Source organism: Salvia hispanica, chromosome 4 (assembly GCF_029641045.1).
Source record: "Salvia hispanica isolate PSC_SH4W2 chromosome 4, Shi_PSC_v1, whole genome shotgun sequence".
Classification (NCBI taxonomy): Eukaryota; Viridiplantae; Streptophyta; class Magnoliopsida; order Lamiales; family Lamiaceae; genus Salvia; species Salvia hispanica.
In genome coordinates, this window is record NC_142695.1 from 11,495,062 (window position 1) to 11,508,480 (window position 13,419).

The 13,419-nt window shown below is 34.8% G+C and overlaps 1 protein-coding gene across 1 annotated transcript; it reads right to left on the reverse strand.

Moving 5' to 3' along the window:
• Window positions 1–8,459: 8,459 nt before the first annotated feature.
• LOC125197043 (zinc finger protein CONSTANS-LIKE 5-like) lies at window positions 8,460–10,030 on the reverse strand. The gene is made up of 2 exons (XM_048095737.2): window positions 9,268–10,030; window positions 8,460–9,059 (listed from the first exon to the last, which is right to left on the reverse strand). Exons 1-2 carry the CDS (start codon window positions 9,946–9,948, stop codon window positions 8,706–8,708), a joined length of 1,035 nt encoding a protein of 344 aa, XP_047951694.1. The 5' UTR covers window positions 9,949–10,030; the 3' UTR covers window positions 8,460–8,705.
• Between the last annotated feature and the right edge of the window lie 3,389 nt (window positions 10,031–13,419).

The following is a 13,419-nucleotide window of genomic DNA, read 5'->3' on the forward strand; positions in this document are numbered from 1 at the left end:
TCTAGGCTATTTAATTAGCCTATGATTTTATTTGGATATTTTACGGAGTAGAATAAAATATCACGAGCAGAATAAAAATAATAAATCCTCCCAAATAAAATAGGAAGTGGCGGTTTTTATTCCTCTCCCACAAGGAATTTAAATTCAAATCCTAATTTTAATAGGATATGTCAAGATCTTCTTAGATATGGTAAGATATGCTAGATTATTTATATTTATTCATGGAAGAGAATAAATAAGGGATCAAATAATATATAAATAATTCCTTCTTCCCTAAAATATGAGATTTTTGAAAATCTCTATGTTGTAGGGTGGGTTTCGAAAATTCCATGGTGGAATTAAAGAATAATTGGACTTTGGATTTAATTCGGATAATTATCCCAAGCAATAATTAAATCCAAGAAAAATAGGATTCCTTCTCCAATAATTATAGGGGTCGAAAATTCCAAATAAAAGTGTAGGATATTTATGAAAATCCTATTTAATCTCACTCATCCCTTGGGAAAATAATTCACTACAACATATTCCACCCCACATCAAATATTCACAATCATTTCGCAAAATCAACAATTTTCACTTCCACCTCTTTTTCTCAACACATTGACCTTTCAACGGTCACATCATATTTTCCACATCTTTGACTTTTCAACAGCCACGTCATATATTTGACTATTCAAATAAATCTCAACTCCAAAACGCAATTAGGTCACAAAGAAATCATGCAATTAATTCACTCATCAATTATTCCACATACCATAGCATTAAAGGCATTTAATTTGACATTGCATTTAACTTTTATGTTAATATTTTTTTATTAAAATTTACATATATACTTCATCCGTCTGCCATTAGAAGTCTTATACCAATACTAATATTTTCTTTTGCAAGGAACTAGCCAGGTCACCTAGTGCGGAGACCTGTTCCACTACCAACCTACAATGCAGAAGTCTTTAACTTGTTTATTTAATGCATGAAATATAATTAAATAAACCGCATATTAATGCTATTAATCTCAAATTAGGGTAATTTTTCGTATACATGCGTTTGAGCAACTATACTAGCACATGTACACTAGAAACAACTTTTAGTAAATAAACTCCAACACTACCGTGATCAATATTGACTTGTCTTCTAAGAGCATCCGCAATGGTACATAGGCCAGCAATAGGCTAACCATTCTCTCCCCTGCCACGTCAGCAACACTAAAAAATCCACCTGCCACATCAGATTTAGGCCAGCCATAGGCCAGCCGCAATAAAAATAATTCAAAATATACTATATTTACGGAATTAAAATTACGATTAAATTACGGAATTAAATTTACGAGACATATACGGAAAAATTCATTAATTGCATTTAAAAAAGGTACATAGATAAAAAAAATTACATTTAAAAAGGTACATAATAAAGAAAAAAAAACTATCGCCGTGCAATCCTCCGTGCCCACAACTCTTCAATTATATCCTTTTGGAGTTGAATATGAGCATCCACTTGGCGCATGTTGGCAAATTCCTTGAGGCGGCCGGCTTCATCGAGAGGTACCCCCTGTCGTACACTAGGGGTGGCCGTTCCGTGGCTTGGACCGGCTTCATCGTCATTGACCCAACTAGTCAGTTGTACGCCTTCGTCTTCGACGATCATGTTGTGCAGGATAATGCAGGCGTACATTATCTGGGAAACGCATCCGACATCCCACAAACGCGTTGGACCCTTAATTGCCGCCCATCGAGACTGGAGCACACCAAATGCGCGCTCCACGTTCTTGCGCGCCGACTCCTGTCGTTCCGCAAAGTAGGCCTTCTTTTCATCACTTGTTTGTCTGATCGTCTTCACAAAGACCGGCCACCGAGGGTATATCCCATCCGCCAAGTAGTAGCACATATCATGCCGGTTGCCGTTGGCCACAAATGAGACGGCTGGACCGACGCCCTGGCACTTCTCGTTGAAGGGGGGAGACGAGTTCAGGACGTTGAGGTCGTTGTTCGACCCGACTACCCCAAAATACGCATGCCAGATCCACAGCCGGTAATCAGCTACGGCCTCGAGGATTATCGTGAGATTCTTTGACTTGTAGCCGGTCGTGTAGGCCCCCTTCCAGGCAGTCGGACAGTTCTTCCACTCCCAATGCATACAATCTATGTTGCCTAACATCCCGGGGAACCCATGCTTCTCCCCGTGCATCTGCATCAAATTCTGACAATCTTCGGGAGTAGGGCTTCGAAGGTACTGCTCACCGAAAACGCTTATCACGCCCCCACAGAAATCCTTCAGACATTTCAGGGCTGTCGACTCACCGATGTGGAGGTACTCATCCCACATGTCTGTCGCGCCTCCGTAGGCCAACTGTCTGATTGCCGCCGTGCACTTTTGAATAGGGGTGTGGCCGGGTCTGCCAGCCGCATCGTGCCTGAAGCGGAAACACAGAAATTGACGCTCTAATGCCCCAACGATGCGCATAAACAACTCCCTGCGCATTCTAAAACGCCGCCGGAACATGTTGGCGGGAAACCGCGGGTTCTCTGAAAAGTAGTCGTCGTACAGCCGCTGATGTGCAGCTATGTGATCCCGATCAATCACTGCTCGGCGGTGGACAACTCGTGGAGGGCGAGGTATCGCCTGCTGTTCCACCCTACGCATGTACCGCTCCATCTCGCGGTTCATGTAGGCATTCATAGCCTCGTTCATCCTCCATTCGTACTCCTCAGCATCCCCACCACTACCACCACTACCACCACCGCTACCACCCGCGTTACTCATCGCGCGATGATGCTCTTGTACAGAAAGTTAGAGAGAGAGAAAACTCGTTAAAACAAGTGGTGCAAATGAAAATGAAACGAAAATCGCGTTTATATAGGTTTGAAAATAAAAAATACAAAAATCGGCGCTGGCCGATCGGGCCGCCACAATGGCGGCTAGCGCATCAGCCAGCGCCCACCAATCGGCCAACCCACGCCGATCGGCTCGCCGGTTAGCCGCTTGCCGCCTCCAATGGTTCGGCTAGCCGGTCGCTAGCCGACCATTGCGGATGCTCTAAATCCATATTACAAAATTAGGGCTCCTTGTCAATATCATTCATTTCATGTTTTTAGATATCTTATGTCCAATTAATTAATCAAACTTGCTGCTAGCTTGGCTTAATTTTTCTTACTCCAAAAAGTGTTAGACCTCAGAAACAATTATTTATTGTATTGGGATATATTTTAACTACATGAGTTTGCGTACAATAATTGCTCAGAACATCTCTTGGGAAAAATAATCTTCGACACACTAAGACATGTCAAAGATTATTTTTCCCAAGAGATGTTCTGAGCAATTATTGTCCTTTCTCGTATTGTCCTTTCTCGTATTATCCCTTCTCGTATGTCAGTTATCGCTACCTAAAATGTCATGATTAATCAGGTACAAAATACCCACGTACTAATTTCTTCGCGATCCTCTTCAGTACTTTATTAAACTCCAATGTCATTATCCAAGATGGGAATAACTTCATATTGACACTATAACCGTTCACTATGGTAAACACAGAATTTACATATTTTAAGAGGTTAGACTTAGCCAATTTTAACTGCATATCATGTGAATTACGTATGTTTTGGTCTATATTCCTAATAATGTTATGTAACGTGTTTGTTAAGTTTTCATAAGACATAGTTAAACAGAGGCAAGATCAGAAGATACGATTATTAAAGTCAAATTGATGGATGGACGCTAGTCAATGGTCCGCTGATTTTAATAGAGTCCGAGACAACGGTCCCCTAGTCAATGGTCCACTGATATTTTACCGTCTAACGGTCTGTCGAGTTCCACATCAAGGTAAGTCGGCAGTCCGCTGAGATGGATCAACTCTTCTGATTCAGACTATGGTTCGAAGCTATCTTATTTTCTAATGTCAATGATTATCTAATTTGATGATGGCGTCAATAATTCAATATCTCATAATCAATCATTCATCAAAAGATCTAAGAAAGTTCAAGGCAAGTAGAAAAAGACTTATAGATTCATCCGACTAGTTTTATACACTCTACTTGTTTATTTATGTTGTGCATTATTAACATCGTTTTTGTTTACTTGTCTATAAATAGTTAAACATTAGTATTCTAGAATTTAAGAGTATATAACTCTATATGTTCTTTTAGTTATTTAGTTCTTACATCATAATCTGAATTTTATTTATTTATTATTCAGGAATAGTGCGTCAGATTTTTTGATGATTTAGTGATACAATATGGCCATGTTTGGTTGCCAGAATTCTGTCTTGAAAAGTAATCTGATTCCTTAAATTTTAAATTTCTGTGTTTGTTTCAGTTTTTAATCAAACTGGGAAAGTAATCAGAATCCGAGAACGAAGGAAAGTTAGTACAATTTTCCAGGATTCTAAATCCTAGCTTTTCTTAGTTATTCTTTTTCCCAATTTTAGGATTCTTACATATATAATGCAATATAGTATAGTTTTTTTTGTTTTTTTATTTTTATTATTATTTAGAATGTTGTAAAAATAATTTAAAAATATAAATCATACTACTTAATTTTAGAAATTAAATAACTATGATTAAAATTATCATAAATTATAACTTATTTTATAATAATTCATAATAATAATTAATAATTTATCAAATAATTAAAATATAATTATATAATATAAATCGTATGATAAATAATAATTATTATTTTTATAAATTAATAATTAATCAATAAAGTTATCGTGTAATTTTCATTTATTAAATTTATTCACTTATACATCCTTAAATATTATAATTATAATACTAATTATTATTATTATTATAATAAATGAGTATAATATTTCAAACTATAATTATATGTATTATTTTATATTATAATAGATAATCCATATTTAAACTATCCATTGTAATAGTAAATATAATAATATAATTATTATTATTTGTCATTAATAGTTTATTAAGAATTTTATATTATTATTCTTTTTTATAAATAAAAAATAATAAGTATATTTTTAGTTTGGTGTTTAAATTAAATATATATTTAAAATCTTGATATTTTCCAAATACAAGAAAGTAAAGTTACTAGGAATCATATTCCTGGGATTCATTTTTCCAAGAATCATTTTCCTTGCCAACTTTACTTTTCCGTCAACCAAACATGACCTATAGGAGATAGGACACGAGTTAATCAAATTGGATTTTATCAAGTTAAAATCTTATAACTCCAGCCTTCTAAATTTAATCACTATTAGGGGCAATCTACAATCTTTAAGAGTGAATTGACATTTGGGGACTAAAATACACGCTATATGATAAGATTATATCTTTGATTGCTTTATACAAATAGTAACAACATTTGTACAGGTCGCAACCTACCCTAACTTAAAAAAAAATGTGTTAATAAGATTATTCAACCATGCATGAAAGGCTTATTTAATTTGTTTAAAATTAGAAAGAAAATCTGTAGCACTATTTGTAGCAAAGAATCTAGCGTGTTTGTTGGACTTGGACTGTAATAACAGAGAATGAGATGGAGACAATAAGATGTTAAGTGGGCCCCCTATGGAAAGAAGATGAAGATAGCATGTTGGGCCACTCCGCACGTGAACTTCATGTGGCTCGGGACCATTTTTGTAGTGGATGGATCATGGAGGCCCCTTCACTTAATGTATTTGTTTGTTCCTTCTTGCCTCTCGATTTTCCTTTTCCCTTTTAATTTCTCCAACCATAACGCCTCTATTGAATCATAAACTACAAAGTAGTAATTGTTTTTTATGTGAGAATATTTTTCTTGTGTATTATTATTATTTGGGTATATTTTCAATCTATCTATCAAAAAATAACCTTAGCAGCAAACGACACATGTTTTAATTCAAAATTGATAAAATAAAGAACAAAAGAAATAAACTGAACAAAGTATTAGTAAGAAAGTGAAAATATGAATAAAGTAAGATAAAGAAAAATAAATAAATTGAGAGTGTTTTTTTTTAATTTTTAGTATATGAGATTAATTTTGGTAGATGCTTACAAAATGAATATATTAGGCTATTTTTTATGAACAAAGAGAGTACTATTATTTTGCTATAAGCTATGTAAATATAGTTTTTCAAATGACTTTTTATATATGCTCAGTAATATATTGGTCATATTTAATAAAATAACTCATGAACTAATGATATGTTAAAACATGAATTAAATTCATTGTGTTTGAGAATGTGAATAAAAATTCCCAGTACTTCTCAAACAATTATACTCTGTGTTCCTTTTAAATCGGGGGAAGGATCCATAGACTAGTACTATTATTGACTAAGGCCTAAGGGTCACAAAATTTAAATATAAAGATAACGGTTCATGGTATAAAATTCAAAATAACTTTCCGCTTATAGTCTTTGGGTCGGTCTATCATGTTATGCTACTATAAATTCATATCTAATGAATACCACGCATTTCACCAATTCATAAGTATATACGATACCTTCCAACATGTAACTTGTAAACGAAGTGGGTTTTCATTATGGCTAATAAACGATATCGGCGGTGAAAAAAAGTTGTTAACATAAATATTTAGAAAAACCTATAAATGTTGTTTGGTTAACATAAAACGCATCTTAAAATAAAAATATATAATCATTTCTGTCTTATAAGCATAAAATTCTCAGATAATTCGTAGAGTTCAAAGAAAATAGTATTTAACGGTACTTACTCTGAAAGGGATATTCCCTCCGTCCATGATTTATAGTTTGACTCGATACGGATTTTAAATAAATGTGTTGTACAAGTTTTAAGGAAGTGTAGTTTAGTGAGTCAGGTAAAAAATAGATTAAAGTAAAAGATAAAATAAATTATAAAGATATATGTGTAATAGGAGTAATAAAGTAAGAGTTGGATTGTGATATAGACAAAACTAATTCTTAGTGCCGAATTGTCGAACTAAAAATAGTACTACACATAGCTGATTTTAAGTTCATTTTAGTTCAGTCTTTAGTAAAACAATCAAATAATAAAGTTTGTATAAAATAAAATAAAACGATCTAAAAATGAAGTACTCCACTAGATTATAAAAATGAATAACTAAGATTTGATCTCTAATTCGGTCTTTAAATTAAAAAATGACTCAATCAACTTGTGACATCCAAATAAAATACTAACTCACTTATCTAGTTGGCTTCGAATTAACGGATGGAACAAATACTAGAGAATTATAGTATAACATTAATGGCTACCATTAAGTTGTATTATGCGCACGTAACATTAGAAACCACAAACTCATTTGCTGACATATTTAGGCGGACAACTATCTTATAAAAATCTGAATTCTCGTTTTGTAGCTCAAAAAAGCTAACAGTAGATCGGCCAAACTGATTTCATATACAGCTGCGATGAGATATGTAATTGCTTGCTGCACAGCTATTCTAAATTAACCCAAAATCTGTCACCACGAATAATATCATTCCTAATTATAATATCATTTTTAGCATTGAACATGACCCCTCAGCCAACCAGCATCCAGTTTTAGATCCACTTTCCTACATGCCAATCAATAATATTTGTACTCATCCATATTTATGGTTGGGACCATACTTACCATGACTATCAATATTTAGTAAATAATTTTGTCGATTTCAGTCAATTTCAACACTTCAGAAAATAATAGATTACTCCACTATATTATAGCTTTGATATAGTAAAAATAATTGATGATATTCTAGTTTTGACAATTTTTCAACTATACCAAGACCAAGAAATCTAATGTCTTATGTGTCTATTATTTTATGTAATTAAAGGTATATTCTTAGCAATTTTTCTTGTATTATAAGCCTATCTTTGGCCATACTGGTAGAAAATATCAAACTGAAAGATATATTGTGAGATTGACGTCGAAGGGCATGAAAGAGATAAAGTTTTAATTTTGAGTACATGAATGGAGGCAAAATTGCTACCCGACTAATTTTGTTAGATACATATCGGCTCGTTTTGACGCTAAATCTGCCGGGCCGAGATGGACTATAGAGAAAAACACAGGCTTGTAAGGGAATGTAACTATGATACCAAACATTTAGAAATGTAAAGATATATATCTATATCTAGGCATTACTAGCTTCTCAAACTGACCCTAAAGATTAAGATATGAAGGCATGTAGGGTGTTTGGATATTTAACTATGATACAATTGATTTTTAAAAAAAAATTGACATAATCAGCTGTATTAGAAAGTTATTGGATAACCAAAAATGGACTAAACTCGTGATTGTTGCGATAATCTGCTCTAAAAATATTCAATTCTTGAAATTAAATAAAGAAAGGCTACATGATTTATTATTATTACTAGTATTTCTGATGGAAGCTTGCCAAATACATACGCCGAAATAGAGTTATTAGGACTAGGCAGCATTGATACGTTAAAGGCTAGGGATGGAATTTTAATTCATAAAAATTTTGTTAAGCAAAATTCAATATTCTTACTTCCATTATCAGTCCAACAAAAAAATAAAGAATATAGTAAAAGAAAGAGAAATTGACATAGTAACTTACCGGAAAGCCCTTCGACAAAAAGTAGTAGAGCTTTTCGGATTTACAATCATACAATTCCGATTTGCTTAAAATTTTATAGAAAGTTGAAATAAGATTAAAAGCAAGTAGAGTTTACTAATAGTATCGCCCTTTCACAAAGAAATCTAATTATGCCGAAAATTAGAAGAGATACAGCAGTAGTTATAGTATAGTATATATAATTCAATCTTTCCCGTCAGAACGAGGGGACTATGCCGAATCTCGCATCGGCGATGAAATTAGCTGCGCCGGCGCCAAATATTCGGTCGATATCGGATTCCGAGTCGGTTCTCTTTGCGAACCGGCCTTTGATCCTCGGCCTGGTCTCTGCGTACGCCTTTCTAGAAGCGTAGCGAATTGTCTTCTCGAACTTTCGGTTCTTTCTCTTCTCCTTGTACCTTAACACCCTTGCTTCCCGGTCCATCTGGGAACTCTGGTTCCCAGTCAGATCAGGGGTCGAAACACTAATGTTTCGACCGAAAGGGTACGATATTTCTGATAGAGAGCTCCCGTCCGGCACCACTCCCACGTCCATTGACGAGGATGAGACCTGATCATCATAAGTATATTTGTTAGATGAAGTAATTAATAATAGCATTAGTGAATTTAATTAGTATTGGTTTCCGTTTCTTGTTAATTGATGCATTTTAATAATATAAGAAGGAATGTTACTTTTTGAAGAAAATAGAAATGAGTCGATTACTTTTAAATTTCCTAAAATAGAAAAACGACTCAATTAACAAAGAGAGAGTAATTACACTGTGGCTGAGGGATGGAGTTGTGAAGATGGTGTTGTTGTTGTAGGAGTTGATATTGGACCTAGTGAAATCGATCTCGAACCGGTTTTCCGGTAGGGGCGGTTTGACCGGGGTTTGGACCGGGACGACGCTGTCGCTGTAAGGCTGCGAGGAAATCTGGTAGCTGTCGAAGTCGATGAACTGGTCGGAATCCTGGAAGAACAATTCCATGGCTTTCAAATCAGGCGGCGCGTCTTTAGGGGCGGCGATGGGGCTCGTTGGGATCCATGAGTAGCCGCCGTCGGCGAATAAGCTCGCGTCGGCGTCGGCTGCGGCGGCGGACTTTATGGCGGCGGACTCGGCCGTGTCGTAGAAGGGCACGACGGGGACGCGGTCGTGGCGGCTGGCGAGGGGGTTGGCGGAGTGGATGTCGCGGTCGCACGTGACGCAGAGGGCGGCCGCGTCGGCCTTGCACGTGACGACCGCGGGCGCCTGCTCGCACACCTCGCACATCCACACGCGCTCGTGCTTCATATTTGCGGCATTGTGCACCTTGGAGTCGCAGGGGATGCACATGAAAGCGGACTCCACGCGGCAGAAGAGAAGCGCTGCGGCCGACTTGCAGTAGCCGCAGGGCTTCGCTGCCGCGGGGAAGAGCTTCGGGCGGGGGAGGCCGCCGCCGCCGTCGTGTGTCATCCCCATATTGAGTCAAAGAAAAAAAAGGAATACTAATTCGTTTGGCTTCTAACCAATAGTTTTGGTGACGAGGCTGAAGTCGTGGTTTGAAGGGCAATCAGGAGAGGTCGCGCATCTTTATCTAATTTTACAAGAGTGGAAATCTGGATGCGGACGAGTGAGGGAGGGACACGTGGAGGGGGTTTGAGCCACAAAATAGGGGGCAAGTGATATTTTGTGTTAAGTAGTTGTCATATGTCTGTGCCGACGTGGGGGCCCACAGTTTCCGCGACGGAATGCGACTTCCACTGTTTGTTCATGAAATTAAGGTGAAGAAGGGTAATGTAATGGGACGAGGCAACTGGTTCGAGTTGTAAAGATTGAGTTCATCACGAGTTTACTGCGTCCACAAAATGAACTTTGCTTTCCCTTTACCTCTTCATATGACATATCCCCCTCATATGCTAATAAAATGATATACTCCCTCCATTTCCTAATAACATTAATAAAAAGATGAATAAATTAAAAGAGATTGACATAAAAATAGTGAAAAAAAATGTTAGTCGATCGTGGAATTCATTTCCTATAATAGAAAGTTTCTTTGGTAATGAATAAAAAAGAAAAGAATTTTTATTTTAGGAAATAAAGAAAGTATTAGGAGTACTTTCTTTGTCAACAAAATAATACTCCCACCGTCCCCTAATATGTCCCACTTTGATTCGATGCAGATTTTAAGAAATGTAACAGAAGTGAGTTGGAATACTTTTTTTTAAAATAGTTATTGATAAAGTGAGTCTTATATACTCCCTCCGTTCCGCTTTAGCAATTCCATTGACTTTTCTGCCCTTTTTTGTAAAAATGATAAAAAATAATTAAAGAGGAGAAATGGTAAATTAAGAGAGAGAATAATATAGAGAAGAGTCTTATCTACATTATTGTCTCTCTTACTTTACCATTTCTCCACTTTAACTATTTTTTATCATTTTTACAAAAAAGAGGGCAGAAAAGTCAATGGGACTGCTAAAGCGGAATGGAAGGAGTATTAGTTTTAGTATAATAAATGTGAGATGAATTGAATTAGTGGAATGTATGATTCATTATAAAAAATAGTAGTAGTAAAAGTGAAGTGGGATGATTAATAAGGGGAAAAAATGGAAGGAGGGAATATTTATATTTAATATGAGTCACATTTATTTCATTTTATTTTTGCTTAATAAACTTCACACACAAATGAAAAGCTAACTAACCATGGAAATAAGTCAAATCAAATCCTAATGGCTATAACTAACATTATTATTATTATTATTATTATTATTATTATTATTATTATTATTATTATTGTCGTTGGCCAATAATTTTTCAAACACGTATGATAACATAATCCACTTTTATGTGTTGAATTATTGGAGGCGTATCCGTTATCAGAAATACCTTTCGACACGTACGTACGCTTGCTTAGATAAAGAAAATATAAAGCCGACATTTAATTAGTTTAAATAATCATGTATTCATTGGTTATAAAATAATTTGTTCAGTAAACCTAAAATAGCCACCAAACCGCATAGGATTGGAGCACGCGTTTGTCAAATCTATTATTTTATACACCTTCCGATCCATAGTAATTAGTTCTTTTAGACACACGATTTAAAAAAAAAATGTGTTAAATGAGATAAATAAAGAAAAAAATAAAATAGGTAATGAAAAATATAGAAAGATGAAGATAGAATAAAGTAAGAGAGAGTAAAGTAAATGAGAAGAAATGTGATAACTTTTACTAAAAAGGATATGACTCCACTGCTGAAACATATCAAAATGACAAAATAACTTCACTATTATTGAATAGAGGGAGTATAATGTTTTTTGTTTTATTTTAGTTAAATGATAATTGGACTCATTGTTCTATACTTTAATTTAGATTTATTATATCCTTAAGTGGAAGCTTAATAGGAACAACCTTTTCGAGATAATCAGTTATTACCATTATTATTATCAATATATTACCATTAATATAACTTTGTCTCCATTCGTTGCCCGATCTCCCTTCTTAGAGTACGAGCAACATCTTCATGCTTTGGATCTCCTCGTGTCTTGCTTCATCTTTCTTTGTAAGGCTTCGGATGAGTTTGACTATAGCATCTTGCAATCTGATGGTCATAGCTCTCATCCGAGGCCGATTCAAGTCCTTCAATGTGTCCAACATATGATGTGTTCCACATGTATTCAAATCAAATATTTATCGACTTATTTTCTCCGTCCCTAGTAAGATTTCACTTTCTTTTCAGCACATGTTTTAAGAAATGTAAGAAATGTAAAGGAAAATGAATTAAAAAAGTTCGTGGAATATGAGTCTCACTTTTATATACTTAGTTTTATACTCCCTCTGTCCTTATTTGGCACCATTTGTCCTAGTACGGGTTTTAAGAAATACTATAAGCTTGAAAAAGTTAGTGGCGTGTGGTTCCTACTTTCATATATTAGTTTTAAAATAAAATGTGAGTGGGAATGAGTCAGTGGAATGTGGGGTCTACTACCAAAAATGATAAAAGTGAAATGTGACAAATTTTTAGAGACGGACGGAAAATGAAATAAGTGACAAATTTTCAAGGACGGAGGGAGTAATAAAATATACTCCCTCTATTCCAAGGTATTTGAGTCATTTCCTTTTTCTTTTTTAAAAAGTCTATCTTTTCTCATACTTTACTCTCTTATTTTATTTTTCTCTCTTACTTTATCCTCTCCACTTTAACATACACTTCATCAATTTCTTAAATCTTGTACCCTAAAGAAATGCTTCAACTACCTTGAGACGAAGAGAGTATATTCGTGTAATGAGTTAATGAGATGTGAGATCTACTAATATACACAACAAAAAGTGAAAATAGAATCTTAACGGGTGACTGACCAAAATAGCAAAAGTGAACAAAGACTAATGATGTAGTAGTTCTTATAATTGGAGTTATATCCTTAGATTAAAGAATTTGAAAGTCGATCACAATCGATAAACAGAATTAAAAATTAGCAATCATATGTAGATTCTATTGGAACAAGTTAGATGTAAAGAGAATGGATGTCATTATTGCAATTAGTAAATTAAGATAAATTAATACAAACATGGCTATCCAACTACTAATATATTAGAGCAGTCAGAATTAAAAAAAAAATCCATTGGCTAGAGGATGCTGATTGAAGTTTTCAAATGAAACAATTTATTCATTAATTACTTTTTTTTAAGTATACGGAGCGTTATATTACCCATTGATACATGTCTGTGTGACAGATGGATTAACATAAAATCCATTGGCTAGAGGATGCTGATTGAAGTTTTCAAATGAAACAATTTATTCATTAATTACTTTTTTTAAGTATACGGAGCGTTATATTACCCATTACATGTCTGTGTGACAGATGGATTAACATGAGCTAGATGTGAGACCTACATTTTACTAATTTTTTTCATTCACTTTTTTTCACATTTCTTAAAATTTGTGCCGAGTCCAA

Coding starts and splice junctions, on each gene's coding strand:
- LOC125197043 (XM_048095737.2), bottom strand. CDS start 9,948: ATGGGGATGACACACGACGGCGGCGGCGGCCTCCCCCGCCCGAAGCTC. Junction 9,060..9,267: donor CTCCATCCCTCAGCCACAGT/GTAATTACTCTC, acceptor TATGATGATCAG/GTCTCATCCTCGTCAATGGA.